The sequence below is a fragment of the Camelus dromedarius genome, chromosome 13 (assembly GCF_036321535.1).
Source record: "Camelus dromedarius isolate mCamDro1 chromosome 13, mCamDro1.pat, whole genome shotgun sequence".
Classification (NCBI taxonomy): Eukaryota; Metazoa; Chordata; class Mammalia; order Artiodactyla; family Camelidae; genus Camelus; species Camelus dromedarius.
In genome coordinates, this window is record NC_087448.1 from 70,917,795 (window position 1) to 70,937,497 (window position 19,703).

Sequence of the window (19,703 nt, forward strand, 5' to 3'; positions counted from 1 at the left end):
ACAGTCATACCTAGCTGCTTATAAAAGAGAAATAGAGTCCTATTTAATTGCTACTCTTATTTGTCTTCATTTTCTATTCTAGTGACCTAGAAACAACTCTAGATTGAGGGTCACCCTACTTGTTCTTGAATCGTGTTACATCATTTCCCTGAGTGATAAATAATAACAAAAGTCCAAACAAATTTATTAATGTTTGTCTTAGAATTCAAACACCTAAGAATTCTAAACTGATGCCATTACAAGTTAGGATAATCTAAAAAACAAATTTTTCTTAGGTTTTAAATATCATATTCCAAAGTAGGTAAAATAAGCTACCACAGAAATAATTCACATGAAATATTAAAACTACCTGATTCAGGTCACAGTATGTCCTTAGAGAAGGTGCCGATTTTAATTCTCTTGCTATCTTCATAGCTGCATCCAAATCATTTTTTTTCTCTTCAATGTAGCTCTTAGCCATCATTACATTTGATAAATAATCACCTGTATTTCTTACTACTTCTTCACACAGGTTCTTTTTCCTTCATTTACGATAAAGTTATTTTTCAGTATTTCATAAACATGTTTATGACAGTAAGTTTACAGTAACTCAACAGTATTGAACAGATAATTTCACTATTTTGTGAGCGTAAATAAAGTAAGATTGTTAAAAGGGGCATTCAGTTGAACTAAAATGTATTAGAGTGGAAGCTGTGTGCATGTAACTAGAGAAAAATCAGCCTCTGTAGGAGGACACAGTTATCATGTCGCAGAGACAGCTGTCAGAGCTGCACAGTAAGATAGACCCTGGATGATTCCACCACCACTTTTAAAAGTAGGAGGAACCCTGGCCATCTTGCTGTCATTTGTGCCATTATAACAAACACATTCTGTGCTCATTTCTCACAAGGATCTATCTGTACATTAAAATATTTCTATAAGTAGATACATATTACATGAACTTAAAATGATATTTTTAAATACTTCACCAAACCAGAACTTAATTAACTATAATCTTCAAAGTAATCACTCAGGAAGCTTATAGCATTACTCCTTCATTACTTACCTCATTTTACTCAAGAAATTTTCTGTGCCTACGGTACAATTACTTTATTATGGAAATTAAGATATTTTGCACCAAAAATTATAGTGTCTAATTGCTCATTTTATTCATCAAACAAATGAGTAAAATGATTTCCTCAAAATCAAATCTGGCCTCAAAAAAAGACTTGGCTACACTGAACAGTCTGAAAAGGAAATTAAGAAAACCATTTACAATAGAATAAAAAAAAAGAACATATTTAGGAATAAACATAACCAAGGAGGCAACAGACGTGTACACTACACAACATTGCTGAAATTAAAGAAGGCAAAATAAATGGAAAGGTCTCTCATGTTGTTCATGAATTAGAAGACAACACTGTTAAGATGTCAATACTACCCAGCACAATCTACAATTCAAAGCCATCCTTATCAAAATCGGAACAGAAAAACCCATCCTAAAAGTGACATGGAATCTCAAGGGACCCCAACCTTCCAAAACAATCCTGAAAAAGAACAACAAAGTTGGAGAGCTCACACATCCTGATTTCAAAACTTGCTACAAAGCCACAGTAATGAAAACAGTGCTCTACTGCCACAAGGACAGACAGACAGACAGACAGACAGCCCAGAATTAAATCTTCACATATATGGTCAACTGAGTTTTGACAAAAGTGCCAAGACCATTCAATGGAAAAAAGACCATCTTTTCAACAAATGGTACTGGGAATGAATGACGTTAGGCCCTTTCTTTACACTATATACAAAAATCAGCCCCAAATGACTCAAAGACCTAAATGTTAGAGCTAAAACTATAAGACTCTTAGAAGAAAACACAGAGAGGAAGCTTCACAGTATTAGATTTGGCAATGATTTCTTGGATATGACACCAAAACATGGCAACAAAGAAAAAATAGATAAAACAGACTTTATCAATTAAAAACTTATTTAGATCAAAGAATGCTATCAGGAGAGTGAAAAGGCAAGCCACAGAAGAAATGTTTTCTTAGGTCAGTCTGCCAAGGCAAAAGAAATAAAAGCAAAAATAAACAAATGGGACCTAATCAAACATACGAGCTTTCGCACAGCAAAGGAAATTACAAACAAAACAAAAAGACAACCTATGGACTGGGAGAAAATATTTGCAAATGGTGCAACTGACAGGGCATTTAATTTCCAAAATATACAAACAGCTCTTACAGCTCAACATCAAAATAAATAAATAAATAAAATAAAAAACCCCCAAAACCCCAAACCAACAATGCAATAGAAAAATGGGTGGAAGACCTAAACATACATTTCTCCAAAGACATACAAACGGCCAACAGGCACATGAAAAGGTGCTCAACATCACAAATTACTAGAGAAATGCAAATCAAAATCACAATGAAGTATATCACTTCACACCAGTGAGAATGGCCATCATCAAAAAGTCTACAAATAGGGGGAGGGTATAGCTCAAGTGGTAGAGTGCATGCTTAGCATGCAGAAGGTCTTGGGTTCAATTCCCAGTCCCTCTCTGAAACATAAATAAGTAAACCTAATTACTCCCCAAATAAATAAATAAATAAATAATTTTTTTAAAAAGTCTATAATTATACAAATATAATAAATGCTGGAGAGACTGTGGAGAAAACAGAACCCTTCTACAACTGTTGGTGTGAATGTAAACTGATGCAGCCACAATGGAAAACAGCATGGCAATTCCTAAAAAAACTAAAAATAGAGTTAACACATGATCTAGCAATCCCACTCCTGGGCACATATCTGGAAAAGGCAAAAACTCTAATTTGAAAAGATACATGCACCCAATGTTAATAGCAACACTATTTATAGTATCTAAGATATGGAAGCACCTAAATGTCCATCAACAGATAAATGGATAAAGACAATGTGACACACATACATACATAAACATATATATTCATATATATATGGATATTACTCAGCCACAAAAAAGAATGAAATAATGTCCTTTGCAGCAACATGGATGGACCTAGAGATTACCATACTAAGTGAAGTAAGTCAAAGATAAATATAATATGATATCACTTATCTGTGCAATCTAAAAAAGTGATACAAATGAACTTAGTTACAAAACAGAAACAGACTCACAGACACAGAAAACAAACTATGGTTACCAAAAGGGAAAGGGGGGAGGGATAAATAAGGAGTTTGGGATCAACAGATACACACTACTATATATAAAACATATAAACAACAAGGACTGACTGTAAAGCACAGGAAACTACATTCATTAACTTGTAATAATCTGAAAAGGAATATATATAACTGAATCATTTTGCTGTACGGCTGAAATTAACACAACATTGTAAATCAAATACACTTCAATTAAAAAAGTAAAAAAAAAAAAAACAAGCCACAGAACAAGAGAAATTATCTGAAAATGATATATTTGATAAAGGATTAATATCCATAATGGATACAGAACTCCTACAACCCAGCAACAACAAAACAAATAATCCAATTCAAAAATGGGCAGAGGACTGGAATAGATATTTCTCCAGAAAAAAATAAGCAAATGGTCAACTGAAAGGATATGGTCCACAATACCACTAGCTTTTATGGAAATGTAAGTCAAATACAAAATCAGATACCACTTCACATCCTCAAAATGGCTGTATTTTAAAAAAGAATTAACAAGTGTTGGTAAGGATGTGGAGAAACTGAAACTCTTATGCACTGCTAGTGGGAATGTAACCTGTGTAGCCAACTTAGAAAACAGTTTGGTAGTTCTTAACAAGATAAACATAAAAGTACCCTGTGCCACTAAACTGTACATTTTTAAACGGTTACAAAAGTAAACTTCATTATGCATATATACCACTATTAAAAAATGTAATAAAAATGTATGCACATGACCTATCACTTAAAATTTTATAACTGAATATTAAACATGAGATACCAACAACATTGAGGAATAAAGAATATGATTCATTCATAGTGTATTGAGCCTATGTTCTAGATATCCTAATTAGACTAAAAATAAAAAATAAAAAGAACCCAGATCCAAAGGGGCAAGTACCATTACCAAATATATTTCTTACTTTTATGAGCCTGCCTCTTGAAATACAAAAATGTGATTAAAGATTATTTAAGCTCTTATATATCAAAGTTTTAAAAAAGGATGGCTATATAACAGTATGGTGGTATTTGTTTAGAAATGAGTATTAGAAAGTATGTTATTATTTTCTGTGATGCAAATAAACACAAGAAAAAATGATGAAATTACATACCAGAAAAAGTATGTTTGCATTTTCCCAAGTATGCTGAATTCTACAATGGGATTCAGAATTTGAAATCATTTTTCTGTGCTAACTGGTTTAAGAAAGAAATTATCTGAACAGCTTTGGATCAGAAGGCAAATAGTCAAAATAAAAAAAAACCCCAAAAATGCTGCTCTTCATTTTGAAGCTGTAAACATCAGCCTACAGGGACCACCCATAACCTTCCAAACTTGTTTAATAGTTACTCATTACTTTAATCTATGCAAAGGAATAAAATGACAAGTTAATGTTAAAAGCTTCAGTTTCATTGAGTCTATATTTTTAACTTATTACCTGGAATCAAGAGAAGTAAAAAGCTGATCAAACTGTTTCTCCAGAACCTCTATAAGACTGACTGTTTCCTCTTTTGTTTGACTGTGTATGTGTTCGAGCATCTGGGAAGAACATAATACAAAGATATAATTTGGTATTTCTATTTTGGAGGAACTGTACTCTTTAACATAATTTTGAAAGTAAAAGATACTTTTTGGACTTTTCAAAATAACAACACAAGAGGAGATTAGATGATAAAAATGGAATAACTCATTAGGTTAAACTTTAAATCCTGGTCCTTGTCAGCAAGATCATGTCTTTTTTGGCACTTTGTACTGATAAACTGGCAAAAAGACCTAGAAAACCCACTAAGTTTTCTAAACTTCTTATCATTTTAATCAGTACAGGAAATGAATCGTTTTGGATAGCTGAATTTCTCTCTGGTAGGATTCCTTAAATTTATAAAAACTTAAAATGTAGTATTAAAAATATTTGAAATAAAGTGTTAACTATTTCACATACTTCTTCATATTTTCAAAGAATCACTGCTTGGTATCTGTGACCTTTTCTTCTTCCAATTTCTTTTTGGAATGGGAATGTCTACCTATGCCTATCCAACCAGTGTATTTTAGGAGATAATTTATTAGTTTCACACATTCACAGTTGGAGAGGAATTTTGCCCCAGCATGAGTCATTCTCTGAGTCTCACCTATACCTGATTTAGAAGATACTTAGATGAGATTTTGGAGCTAGAGTTGATGCTGAAATAGGTTAAGAATTTGGGGGATGTGAGATGGGATGAATGTATTTTGCATGTGAGAAGGATATGAATCTGGGAGGGCCAAAGAGCAGACTGCTATGGGTTGAATTCTGTACCCCACTCCCCTTTCAGATTCACGTGCTGAAGTCTTAACTCCCATATCAGCTATAACCCTTTGAAATGCCTTGGCTGTGAATTTGCTGTTGCTGGGTGTAAGGAATTTGTTCTTCCTCAATAAAGAAGTCTCTGTCTCTCGGGTGACAGGGTTAAGGAGAAAAGAGCGTAAGACTCTGTGTAACGATATACAGCCAGATAACATGCAATGCTAGAAAGGTGATCTGCAATGCTTCCAAGACAAAACTCAGCTCACAGCAAGCGGAAATCACAGCTCCTTAACAAAGCTCCAATTTCAGCATGCTGCTAGCACAACAATGCTATGAGATTACTGCTAGCAGGCCATGAGAGGTGTCCATTCTTTTGTATATTTCTCTTATCATTTGATAATCATACTTAATAACTGAATGCTAAGCTCCAACTTCAGTGATATTACATCCAAATTACACAGTTAAAGAGAACATGCCTTAATTTATGATAGAATTTAATCATTCAAAATGCTTACTTTTACAGCAATACTTAATTCTTCAAAATTCTGGCCTGCTATCTTCAATGCTTCATCAATTTCTTCCACAGTTTTAGTCTCCTAAGAAAGGGAAGGGGAACATACAAACACAAAGTATAAAAATAGATGCTTAGATACAACATAGTAGCTGCAAAAACATCAAGCTACCATTGCGGTTACAGACCCACTACAGAAATCCGAAAAGAAGCAACAATTAACATTTCAGTTTTGGTGATAGCATCCCAAATTTCTTTTAGGTAGCTTTTTGGAAAAAATGGAATTATGTCCTACAACCATTTTGCATCTTAAAACTACCTGAAAAATTTATCATGGCAATAAATATATATACATAAAAAGTAACAGTTCTTAAGAAAAAAAGATTATAATTTGGCTATGTTAAGATTTAAACAACGAAGGTGAAGACAGCGCTCTGTCTTCTCTCCCAGCCCACTAACAATTCCCTTAACAAAAAGATGTAATACTTCATTCAGCAGTATTTTGGAGTTTGTCCTGTTTCTAGTCTTAAATTAAAAGAATACATTATTTAAAGTGATATGGAGTAGTAACAGGTAAAACTCAATCTTCCAACAACAATTACACCATCCTTTCAGTCACCGTTAAAACACCCGGTAAATCACCCTTAGAATTTAGAAACTTGCACTTTATACAATCTCATAGAATGTGAATTCAATAACTAGGTTCAAAAGGAGGAAGCTATGTACAGGTAAATATCAAGAGCACTGACAGAGCTGGTCAAAGGCAGAATGGGCTAACTTGGGAAGAAAAGAGAATTGCTGAGAACAGTTCAGAACAAATCAAGAGATTCAAGCAAGGGAATATAGGTTTACCTCTGTTACCTTCGTGTTTCCAAAAGAATCTATAGTTATAGGAACCTTGAGAGAAGAGGAAAGTTAAGCTACCAGAGACAAAGTAAAAACGTTTGGCCATATGTCACTTCATGAATAACATTCTTCATACCTCCATTACAGCTGATGGGTTCAGAACAGTCCCGCGTGTGAAGGTTGAATGTTCTAAACCAACAGTTAGCTGGCCAGCAGTCTTTTTAAAGTCCTGAGAACAGTTCTTTATCCTGGAAAATGTCAAGTACATTTATTTTAAATACCAACATTAATATAATGGTTTCAATCCTCTAGTCTGATTTTTACTCTCTCTCAAAAATAATTCAGGGGGAGGTTATAGCTCAGTGGTAGACTGTGTGCTTAGCATGTACGAAATCGTGGGTTCAATCCCCAGTACCTCCATTAAACATAAATAAATAAATAAACCTAACTATCTCCCCACTCAAAAAAACTAAAAAAATAAATCATACTATGACTTCTAAGAACACTTAACAGTGGGTTCTCAATTATCTATGATAAGTAAAGACAGGGAAACCATGACTAAATATGCTTTCATATAAAACTTAATTTTAATTAAGAATTCAATTTCTTAACAAATTCCTAAAAATAATAGCTTACAGTATAAATCGTGCTTGAATTTCCTAACCATCTCTCCTTCTCTGATATTTTTTGGTAGACATGTTGATAATCCTTTAACTGTCTCAAGCTCAATTATTTATACACACAAATGCCAGCTATTAAAAATGTACTTATAGGCCTAGATAATGTATATAAAGGTAATGAATTTACCAGATAAGTTAATTTCAAAGAAAAAGTAAGCTACATTTCTTGAGTACAGACGCTAGAGTTTTTGCCTATTTTTATCTTTATATCCCTATGTTAGCTAGCACACAATTAAGTACTCAGTGTTTGTTGAATAAGTAAATCAGAAGCCTATGACACTTCATGGAAGAAACTATGATTAAATATGTTACTCTCAGAGAGAGAAATAATAGACTAGATAATTTTTAAACATTCTATTACTTAAAAAGTGAACATTCATGTTCTTAAAAACATATGTGAATGCTTTGGCCATAAGGAATCCATTATTCAATTCCTGTTTCAAAATATTAAAGACAAATCAGGAAGGAAACACTTCATGTATCAAAAGATACTTCTATTTTAAAATATATAACCATTTAAACCAAATTCTACTGAAATTAGGAAACAGAGGAGTTTCTAACGTAAGTATATTTGACATGGAGAACTAATTTTAAAATGGTAATTCAGAAAAAAACTGGGGTACCTAAAACCAGATTCATCTACTTCTGAAAATGAAATTTCACTTTGCAACCATATTCAATATTATATAGATCTAGACAAAAGTACAATCAAATTTGACTTGGACGATGTATAAAAAGAAAGATTCATACAGAAGCCCACATTTATATTTTCTCTTGGGAAAAAAAAAAAAGGATAATCTGGCAACACTGGGATGGTCTTAACACAAAGCAGTAATTGGCTGGAGCTGAGCACAGGCTACCTCCCCTTCTGTCTGCCACAATCCTTAACGCTCATTTAATGTCAGTCTATCTCACCCAGTAAGTCATCTGCTAGATTCCTGTAGGTGTTCAAATTTGTTACGGCCACTGACTCACAGGAAGCCAAAAAGATTCCTGAAGTGATTATTCACTCAGAGCCTATGGAGGAAGTGACCGGTGGAATGCAAATACAGGAGTTGGGAGCAGTACTGGTATTCCATGAGCCTGAGTTCCACCTCTGGTTCTGTCAATAACCAGTTGCTGGACTTCAGCTAAGTGGTTATGCTACCCAAAGGAAAAACTGTTCTGTTGGTTTCTACGCACGCATATAAATCTGGACAGAGAAGGTACAGCAATAACATGAAAAGTCATGACAGTTAGTCTAAAGGATTTTGGATTTTACCTGGATAGGCAATGAAAACCATAGAGCAGGAAAGGGTCTGAAGTCCTAAGGAGGTAGCCAAAAGAGACTAAAAGAATCAAACAGGGTGTAGAAATGGAAGGTAAATTATGAATATGGGTGATATTGTGGAAATAGAATCTGCAGGAGGTCAGATGGATGAGATATGAGGAACTGCGTGATCTATAGATGTTTGGGCCAATGACAAAATTGAAAAGTTTCAAATGAGACTGTTCCTTGAGGGAACCCTGTATTTATTTTATTTCCCATATAACTTACTTCCATATTAAATATGATTTAAGAAGTTAAAAGTTATACAAAAATATAATTACCATCTGAGTAGCGTCTTGGTAAATTAATAAGAAGATTCTTTAACCCTTAAAAAGTTGCAAAGTCAAACTTTACCATTTTTTAAATCATGATTCATTCCACAGTCAACCCTAAATGTACATTCGCCTAGGATCAAAAAATGATTTTCAGAAAAACTACAGCAAATGTCAAAATATCATGGTTCTTCATCTAACATTTATAAAATGTTTACTCTGTGTCCAGCACCAGGGATGTAGAAAACAATAAAATATGGCCCTTGCCATTAAAGGGGCTTGTAGACTAGAAGAAGATGACAAATATAAATAAATGCAATTAAAAAAACACAGGTGCTCATCTCCAGCTGGAATATGTTAAAAAAAAATCTTTGCATACTATTTCAAAAAGAGAATTTATTAATACATATACATGTAAAATCTTATACAAGAATGGAAAAATGAATAAAATAATCTCAAAGTTATCACTTTCCATAAATCACCTCTCAAACCACTTCTTTTCAAAATCCTGCATTGTATTGTATTCATACTACTGTTGAGAATCAATAGAAATGTAAGTTCTTATTTTTTTCCTCCATTATCTTCTCACTCAGCACACTAGTTTTTGCTAAGTCTATTCTCAGCTTCTCTTACTCTGATGTGGCAATCTTGCATTCTTTTCTTTCCCCACTTTAAATAAGAACAAACTAATGCTGCATCTTTAAGAGTTGGAGTCTCCATTTCATTTACAGCTAAGACAAATTATAAACCTAAAGAGCAATGTATAAACAATGGGTTACAAACACTAATCTAAGAATGACATTTTATCAATGATTCTAAAATATCTCTTCAAGAAATATGTTAAACTTCAAACACTAAAATAAGTGCACACAGAACATACTTTTTTGGCTGCAGTTTTTCCATAAAAGACTCTTCTTTAATATATCCATCTATTGGGCAGTATCCTTGTTTTGTATTTATAGTTGTAGCAACCTTAGGATAAAAGATGAATGGAAGAAACCAGAAAGTCATTCAATAAATTCTGTTTACCCAGAATTCAAAAAACTAGCGTGTCATCCATAGATAAAGTTGAAAATAGCTCTAAAGATCCTGAAATCCTCTTTAAATCAAAGAAAAAGCAACACTTACATGTTTTTATCCTATTTTATTTTTTTAAAAAATCAGTTATTTGGCAATTAATTAAGCAGAACATTAACTAAAATACTTCACTCTGCTACATTTCTAAAGGAAATGCTTGGAACAATACTTATAAATTCACTGTAAAATTTTTACAATGCTATTTTAAGGTACGTACAAAACTCTAAAATACTTGGGAATAACTATAGTAAGAAAAATACAAGCTCTAAGAAAAGAAAACAAAAAACTTTACTGGCAGTCACAAACAAGAACTGAATAAATGGAGAATTAGGTTAGGGTCTTGAAGACAAAGATTTAAAGCCCTAAAACATAACTAATATAAAATTAATACAATTCTGAAGTTCGTATAAAAACATAATGAGCAAGAATATAAAATTTTTAATATAACATTCAGTGGAGATTTATCCCACCAGAAAATAAAGCTACTGTAATTAAAACACTAAGGTAGTGGCACAATACAAGTCGACCCTTGAACAACGCAGGGCTTACTGTGCATGTAATTTACAGCTGGCCCTCCATATGTGTGGTGCTTCTGCATCCACGGATTCAACCAACTGCAAACCATGTAGTACTGTAGCATTTATCTACATAAGTGGACTTACACAGCTCATACCTGCACTGACCAAGGGACAACTGTAAATGAACAGAACAGAGCCCTGAAACAGATCCACATATATATGGGAACTTCATATAGACTATAAGTGGCATTTCAATTAAATAGAGGAAAGATTGATTATTCAACAAATCATGTGGGAAAGTCAGCTAATTATTCTGAAGAAGAAAGTCACATACTCACATCATATAAAATATAAAGGGATTTAATACTTACTTTTTAAAAAAATAAGTATTGAAAAAAAAGTACTGTAACTCTGAGATGGAAAGTCTGCCTAACCAAAGAAAACCTAGAAGCCATGAAGGAGGAGGAAAAACAACTCAAGAAGGAAACATTTCTGAATGGTAAAATGTAATAAACAAAATTAAAAGTGAAAAATTGGGAGAAAACATTTAAAATACACAGGACAAAGTGTTAATATCTCTATCACATGAAATAGTCTGACAAGCTAGAAAAAGACAATTCAAAAGGAAAGTATGGAAAGGACCAAAAAGGATCCGTTAAAAATCCTCCCAGAAGAGGAGCTAAGAAGTCAACATATGAAAAATTGCTCAATTTCACTAGTAGTCAGGGAATTGCAATTTAAAACAAGGAGATACCCACTTTTTGTCCATTAAATGGTCAAACATTAAAAAAATGGACAAACTCAAACATGGATATTTTTTAGACCTGGAAACTAACAGAATCTGCTGATAAGATTTTTTTGGTGGGAGTGGGTTTCAAGAATTGTGCAAAGATATAGTGAAAAATTTTGAAAACCACCTAAATGTTTTATCATAAAGAGATTAGTTAAGAATTACAGCACTTATGTACCATAGTTTATTATATAGTCTTTGAAAGTATTGCAGCAACATGGATGGACCTGGAGATTGTCATTCTAAGTGAAGTAAGCCAGAAAGAGAAAGAAAAATACCATATGATATCACTTATATGTGGAAACTAAAAAAAAGACAAATGAACTTAATAACAAAACAGAAACAGACTCACAGACATAGAAAACAAACTTATTGTTACCAGAGGGGAAGGGGGTGGGGGAAGGGATAAATTGGGAGTTTGAAATTTGCAGATACTAACTACTATATACAAAACAGATAAACAACAAGGTTCTACTGCATAGCACAGGGAACTACATTCAATATCTTGTAGTAACCTATAATGAAAAAGAATATGAAAATGAATAAATGTATGTATATGTATGACTGAACTATTATGGAGAGATTGACACAACATTGTAAACTGATTATACTTCAATTAAAAAAAAGTAATGTAGGAGACTCTCATGAGAATAGGTTAATGCTGCTAAGAAAAATAAAGCAGACTACTAAATGCGATAGTCTCTCATTTAAATATATACCTCTGGTGGGAAAGAGGATGTTCTGGGAAGGTTTTAAGTATAAGGTACCAAAGATAGTTATGTATTATTAGGTTATCAGGGTAAAAGTGTTACGTTAGGAAAATCACAATGGAGCAATTGTTATTTTTAAGAGTGTCCCCTCAGAACTGAGGACTAAAACTTTCATTTCTATCTGCCTCTTCATTTATGCCCTTTTGGCCTGGCATTTCATAGTAAGAGCTTAATGTTACTATCAACAGATTTGATACAGGACATTTCTTCCAGAAAACTTAAGAAATTATTAAATACAACTGATTTAAAATATTTCAGTTAAAACTGTGTAAAGATTCTTAACTTCTAACATACATAATAAATATTTTCTCCCCCTTCCTCTGCCATAGCTTGTCATTTAAGTGTTACTTATTGTGGTGTTTTTGCTTGTTTTTTCTATTTGTAAATGAAAAAAATGTGGTCAAATTTAACCAGCATCTCTTCTATGGTTTCTGACTTCAGTGATACGCTTAATAAGGCTTCCCCAACCAAGATCACACAATTATCTATATTTCCTTCTAGTTTATATTTTCAACTTGTACGTTATTAACATTTCTAATCTACATAGGATTTTAATATATATTAATTACCTATTGATTGCATAAATTATCATTTCCTCATGGTCCAATATATTTTTGGACTCAGGTCCAAATGATCAGTAAAATGCCAGTACTTTGGAATGGTCCCTAAGTATGATCCTACCCTTAAACAAAATCTGCCATATTGCTGTGTATAATTATACAGTGGTTATTACCAATTAACCATTAATATCAATCAGAAGCAGAGAAGAGATGTTACAGAAAACCATACAACCATGAGAGATAAAGATTCTTAGATAAATTCATATTCACCCCAACTCAGACATAAGAACACAAGTATACCCATTAATTCTGAATGAGATAATCTTCAGCTTAAGCTTAAAATAATCAGCATTACCTAGGCCTTCAAAGTGAAAGATAAATTATAAGTCTAATGTAAATATAGGTATTTCAATCTTACTTTTTAGAGCATCCACCTCATTTAAAATAAACTAAAAAAAAGAAAAAAGTAATAAACTATAATCCTGAAATAGTCTATAAATTCAGACTTTTCATTTAGACTTGATTCCTCCATTCTCTCTTATTCCAAGTAAAAGATACCAGCAGAAATCTAAGCTTTAAAAACTAATAAAAGAGTGGTAACAATTTCAGGAAGGTTTCTTGAAGGCCTCCTTTAACAGTGAACAGCTTTAGTGCATCTGAAGAATCTTAAATACAGTCCTCTGTCAATTACCTGGGGTAACAGCACAGGGGGATATGAGAAAAGGAGGGAAGAACGGGACAGATCACTTATCTCCCAAGGTAAGAGTCAGAACTGGTCAACTGATACAGAACAATTTGTCAAAATCCTAAAATCAAAACCAATATTTATAAACACACTATAAACACTTGATTAGATGTTATCCAAAACACTAAAAATAATACAAGTATAATGATTTAAGAGACCACTGAACATGAAATCATTTGCCACAAAAACCAAGAAGTTACTGTTCTAATAAACGTATCGTCTGTTTTTTGAACATTAGAACAGGATGGATACGGGCAGAGACAGTTCCAGCTGTCTGCCTCTTCCTTTTCCCTTTACTTATTCTTTACCTACCACAAGACTCTATCTTCATATCGTTGGGGATATTCCATTTCAACCTCAGGAGTTAGTCTCCCCTTTTCTTAACTATGTAGTGAGACACATCTGAGGAACCTACCGTCAAAAAAAGGGAAAGGGGATGGGAATTTCCCACAATGAAGGTCATAATTTGTAAAGTATATATCCAGAAGGAACCTTACTTCAAAATGACACCTGCACTCCAATGTTCATAGCAGCACTATTTACAATAGCCAAGACATGGAAACAGCCTAAATGTCCATCAACAGATGACTGGATAAAGAAGATGTGGTATATTTATACAATGGAATACTATTCAGCCAAAAAAACCAACAACATAATGCCATTTGCAGCAACATGGATGCTCCTGGAGAATGTCATTCTAAGTGAAGTAAGCCAGAAGGAGAAAGAAAAATATCATATGAGATCGCTCATATGTGGAATCTAAAAAAAAAAACCAAACAAAACATAAATACAAAACAGAAACAGACTCATAGACACAGAATACAAACTTGTGGTTGCCAAGGGGGCAGGGGTGGGAAGGGATAGACTGGGATTTCAAAATGTACAACAGATAAACAAGATTATACTGTATAGCACAGGGAAATATATTCAAGATCTTATGGTAGCTCACAGAGAAAAAAGTGTGACAATGAATATATACATATATATATGTTCACGTGTAACTGAAAAGTTGTGTTCTACACTGGAATTTGACACAACATTGTAAAATGATTATAAGTCAATAAAAAAGGTTTAAAAAAACATAATTTGTAAAGTATGTTATTCCAAAACAGACATCTTCTAATATGTAAATGTTTCTGCTATAATTAAAATGTTCCCAAATTATATATATATATATATGTTTAAAAACATATTAATATATATATTTTTTTATCATGTTTAACCTGTAAACCAGTTAATCCGCACTTAGTCAAGGGTCGACTGTAACACTTATTTTAAAGGTTGTAGAGAACTTTCACTTAATTTAGATTTGACTCTTACAACCCTATGAAATAAGAAAAGCAGGTATTATTTTCATCTCACAAATGAGGAAACTCAGGGTTAGGGTGACAGAACCAGGACTGTACTGCAGGTCTTCTGCCTCTAATATTAACTGTCTGCCACACTGCCACAAAAAACAAGATATAAATCCTTATCATCCAATCTCTAAAGTGGAACATTAAGAATTTAGAGAGTAAGACAACTTTCTAGGAACATACTATATAAACTGAGCAACATTTGTACTTGTAGTAATGCAAAGAATATCCAGTAAATTTTATTTTAAATCATTAATTTATTCTATTATGGGTCCACGTGCAAATGTATTACTTTTAGTGCTTCTGAAGTCATGTTAACTTAAAGCCACTGTTTTTTTTTTTTCACTCTAGCATCTCTACGAATGTAAATTTGATGACACACAAAGGCTGAGGGGCAGGGCAAAGTTCAAAATTTGCTTGCATGGTATTGGTGTGGAAAATGCAGGTACAAATCTGAAAGGAATATTATTTCATTACGATAAAAATAAATAGAGGCAATATTCCACAAAAATCTCCAAAAAAGTCAAAATATATAGGCTAAGTGTATAAACTTAACCTTGCATTCCCTTTGATCACTTTGAACAATTATAAAGTGGATATGAACAGCTTATCTTTTGCTAGGTTCCTTAGACTCAGGAGCAAAAATGCAAGTTTTTAGTTCCTAACTAAAAGTATGTCTTATTTCTCCAATATTTTCACCTTTAACATTAGGTTGTAATGCATTCAATATGAAAGACTAAAACTTACCTCACAATCAGGGCATATAATTGTGCTGTATTCTTCAGTTACTAACAAGCACAGTTCACAAAAAGCATGTCCACACTGAAGTTCATGATGGTGACCTATAGATGAAATTTTATTGTGAATTAAACTTTGCACAATTTGTTAATGTTGAATGTTCAGTATAATCAGACGGAAAGTTAAAGGGGATTCTCTTGTATAGGAAAAGAAATGTAGTTTAGTTGGAAATGGATGACTTATTAAATGAAATTCAGGAGAAACAACACAAGTCAGAAGGAGGGAGAAAAATGAGAAGAAAAACCAGGCAGAGCTATGTAATATTGTTTGCATTCATTTAGATGGTTATTTAGCACCTATACTTCTTCAAATTTGACATCTCTTATAATCATATAAAGTGCTCTGACATACTTCATTTGATCATTGTAAATCGCATGGCTAAGCAGGCTGGGAATATTTTATTCAACCTAGGGATGGGTAAACATTTTAGTGATCTGGGGTAAATGGTATAATCTAGACTCCAATCTAGTTCTGTTTCCAAGTCTAATGTTCTTTCTACTTGATCATACTGCCCTCTGCTAATTTATATTTCCCAACCTGTGATGGGACAGAGAGGGCCAATTTGAGACACTGGCAAGACCATTCTCTTCATGATCTAAGACACTGGCAAGGACAGAAGTCAGATGCCACTAATGTCACACACACATGACCCATATAAAGATTATCTTCACAAACTTAGCATTTATGAAGGGAAATACCATAATCTTATCTTTGGAGTAGGGAGGGAATTAGTGTTTAATGGGTAGCATTTCAGTTTTGCAAGATGAAAAAGTTCTAGAGATCTGTTATACAACAATGTGAATATACTTAACACTACTGAACTGTTCTTTTTAAAATGGTTCAGATGGTACATTTAATGGTTATGTTTTTTTTTTTTAAACCACAATAAAAAAGAAACCAGAGAATGACTCCCCGACCACACTGAGAACTGGAATGCCAATGGCTCTATTGCCTGTGCCACAATCAGGATGTTGCAAATGAAGAAGCTGCTGCCACAGCGGCCAATTCCAGAACCCTAACCCCTGTGCCATGTTCACACCAGCAAGGTGGTCTTGAGTCTTGCCTCTCCTCCGTATGATACCACAATTTTGACTGAAAAACCTAATATCAAGATGTTAATAATCTAAGTAGAATTTGGAGTTTATCATAATAAGCATTCATTATAGCTGTCACTTTCACAGGTTGTCGTTTTAAAAGACTTTGCAAGAAAAAAAAGGAAAAAGAAACTAGATAAAATTAGTCACCATTCACTATAAAATTACAGTGTTCTTGCTAATTTATATTATAATAATTGCATTCTTTTGATAAAAAAAGCTTTAGTTTTAAAGCCAACTGAAACATCTGAAGCTAGCTTACAACCAAGCTAAATTTTAAAGCTCGTTTAAATCCCAGAGATAATGTTACTAAAGAAATCAAAACTGTTTCAACTGTTTTACTTTTATAAGGTTTCTGACATTGTACAAAGCAAAATAACTTGTGCTGCATTACAGCTTACAGCAGTTTCACAACTTCGTATGCACAGGCACTATCTTTCCAATTGAGTACTTCTCAGCATTATAATAAAAATGTATGGAAGAAGCAGTGATTTAAAAATGCCATGTTCTAAAACTTTACTTTGTAATACTATCTCATTCGAATAATGGCGATTTTCTATGCAACAGCAGTGATCGAAATTTGGGGTAGGAGAAATTTGGCTCCCCACCGAAAACACAACTAACCAACTTTTCCCACTCGCTCATGTCTCCCAAATGGAGTCCGTCTTGGAGGGACTGAGAAAACTGACTTTCACTTCGAAAGTGCAAAGATTTAACAGGTACACAGCGTAATAAGGCTTTCAGCAGCTCCAGGAGTTGAAATTCAACAACTCGCCCCTGGCAGAGACACAGCGCCGTAACGCCTTTCCGGTTACATTAAGTAACTTGAACCTGTTCCACCTGAGGGGTCTTGAGGGAGCAAATCAAGGGCTCACGTTCCCTTGCCGCACAAGGTCAGAAAGCAAGACGCACAGAAGTAACGTGCTGTCTGCCAAACCGAGCCGCATGCCCCGGCCCATCCCCAACGTCCGTTGTGTAATTTTAGAAACACTTCCCAGTGGTCTATTCGTTACTACAACAAAAACTACACAAGGAAGCCATGTTTCGTTGCTTCACCACAGGATGACGGCTAGGGCCTCACAGCTCCCCTCTCACCGACCTGCGAACCGGCCGGTGAGGAAGGGGCGGCGCACGGGGAGGCTGGGGGTGAGGAGAGCCGCCCTCGCCCGTCTCAGCGCGTCCCAGCCTCGCTCGCCTCGCGGCCCGCGGGCTCCGGGGCCCGGCCTCGACCCGCGCACGCCTAGCCGCCGCGGCCACCCCGCCCCGCCCCCGCGCGGGCCGCGGGCTGACCCTCAGGCCCTCACCCAAAGCTCCGGGCGCCCTTCCTCCACACCGGGCGCACAAGGCCTCCCCCGTGGCCTGGGCTCGGGCTTGCCTCTCCACCTGCCCGCAGGAAGACGGGCCGCGCCGAGCCCTCAAGGCCTCAGCCGCCATCGCCGCTTCCTCAGGCTCCGAGGGCGCACGCCGCGTGCAGGCCGACGTCCCTCGCGGCAGTGGCCAATCACCGGAGGCGGCGGCTCCAGAGGGCCAATCACCGGAGGCGGCGGCTCCAGAGAGCCAATCGGTGGCGAGGAAATTGAAGCCCCCCCCCCCCCGGCCAGCGGGGCACCCGGGCTGTTTCTGTTTTGCCGCCGTCGGAGAAACGATGCGCGAGGTGATCAAAAACCGTTTCCCCGTCCGATCTTAGTCCGAGCGTCACCGCCTTAGCACTCTTACTGCATTTAAATCAGACTTAACACAGCATTCCTTCCACTGCTGTTGACCTCACAAGGGGCGAACCATCCTTCACGTTGAAGTCGTCCCCCTTCCCTCGGGCACCATAGGGGCTTCGGTGCGCAAGCCGGCCCAGGTGCCTACCGGTAGGGGGATGGGTTAGCTACTTCAGACTAAGGTGGTCATGATTGCCAACAGCTGTCAAACTCTCGGTGTACAAGGCACTGTGGTCGGGAACAGTTGAGGGTGCTAAAAATTTACAAACTAACATGTTCCCGCTTGAGAGGTATGGAGGCCTCTACCTAAAGGGTAATTTCTAGTACGGTAGCTTGTGTTAAATGCCGGAGGAGAGTGAGAGAAAAGAAGAATTATCTGCGTTGTATGAAAAGCCTTCCTAGAGGATAGAGGGTTTCCACTAGACCTTAATACCTGGATGGGACTTGCGGAAGTAAACAGGGTAAATGAGGCATTCCAGGGAGAAAGAACAGCATAAGCAAGAGAAACTAAGTGGGAGATGCTGTGGTCTATTCGGAATTTAACTTATAGATCATTTGGCCAGAGTATTAACTTACTTACAGTGAGCTTTTTGGAGAGGTATATTGGAGTTGAGCCTTACAGGGTCTTGAATGCCGGACTAAGGAGTTTGGACTTCACCATTTAAGCAGTAGAGTGCTGGCCAAATTGTGTGAGCAAGGAATGACGTGATCTGGTAACAGTGCGGCAGGTATATTGTGGAGGAAGCATCTGGAGATGGCAGGGTGCATTCAGCTGCTACGAATAAAAGCCTGCATACAGTCTTCATTTTCTCTTTTCTGTATACTTTTTTTTTTTTTTGGTATAGAAGTATTCTATGCAAAAGCTCACCCCTGATTAATATCCAAAATGTGCAAACAGCTCACACATTTCAATATTAAAAAACAAACCACCCTATCAAAAAATGGAAGAAGACCTGAACAGACATTTCTCCAAAGAAGATATACAGATGGCTGACAGACATATGAAAAGATGTCCAACATCGCTAATTATTACAGAAATGCAAATCAAAACCACAATGAGGTATCACCTCCCACCAGTCAGAATGGCTATCATGAAAAAGTCTACAAATAATAAATGCTGGAGAAGATATGGAGAAAAGGGAACCTCGTACACTGTTGATGGGAATGTAAATTGGTGCAGCCGCTATGGAAAACAGCATGTAGTTTCCTTAAAAAACTACAAATG

At 35.5% G+C, this 19,703-nt stretch overlaps 1 protein-coding gene across 1 annotated transcript in view; it reads right to left on the bottom strand.

Moving 5' to 3' along the window:
* RNF17 (ring finger protein 17) overlaps positions 1 to 18,203 on the bottom strand; it is a 91,618-nt gene extending 73,415 nt beyond the window's left edge. The window contains exons 1-7 of the mRNA XM_064492907.1: positions 18,074 to 18,203; positions 15,625 to 15,719; positions 9,943 to 10,034; positions 6,938 to 7,049; positions 5,960 to 6,040; positions 4,602 to 4,702; positions 350 to 521 (exon numbers count right to left, since the gene is read on the bottom strand). Coding sequence (XP_064348977.1) covers positions 350 to 521; positions 4,602 to 4,702; positions 5,960 to 6,040; positions 6,938 to 7,049; positions 9,943 to 10,034; positions 15,625 to 15,719; positions 18,074 to 18,203 — 783 coding nt within the window. The remainder of the gene's footprint in view (positions 1 to 349; positions 522 to 4,601; positions 4,703 to 5,959; positions 6,041 to 6,937; positions 7,050 to 9,942; positions 10,035 to 15,624; positions 15,720 to 18,073) is intronic.
* Between the last annotated feature and the right edge of the window lie 1,500 nt (positions 18,204 to 19,703).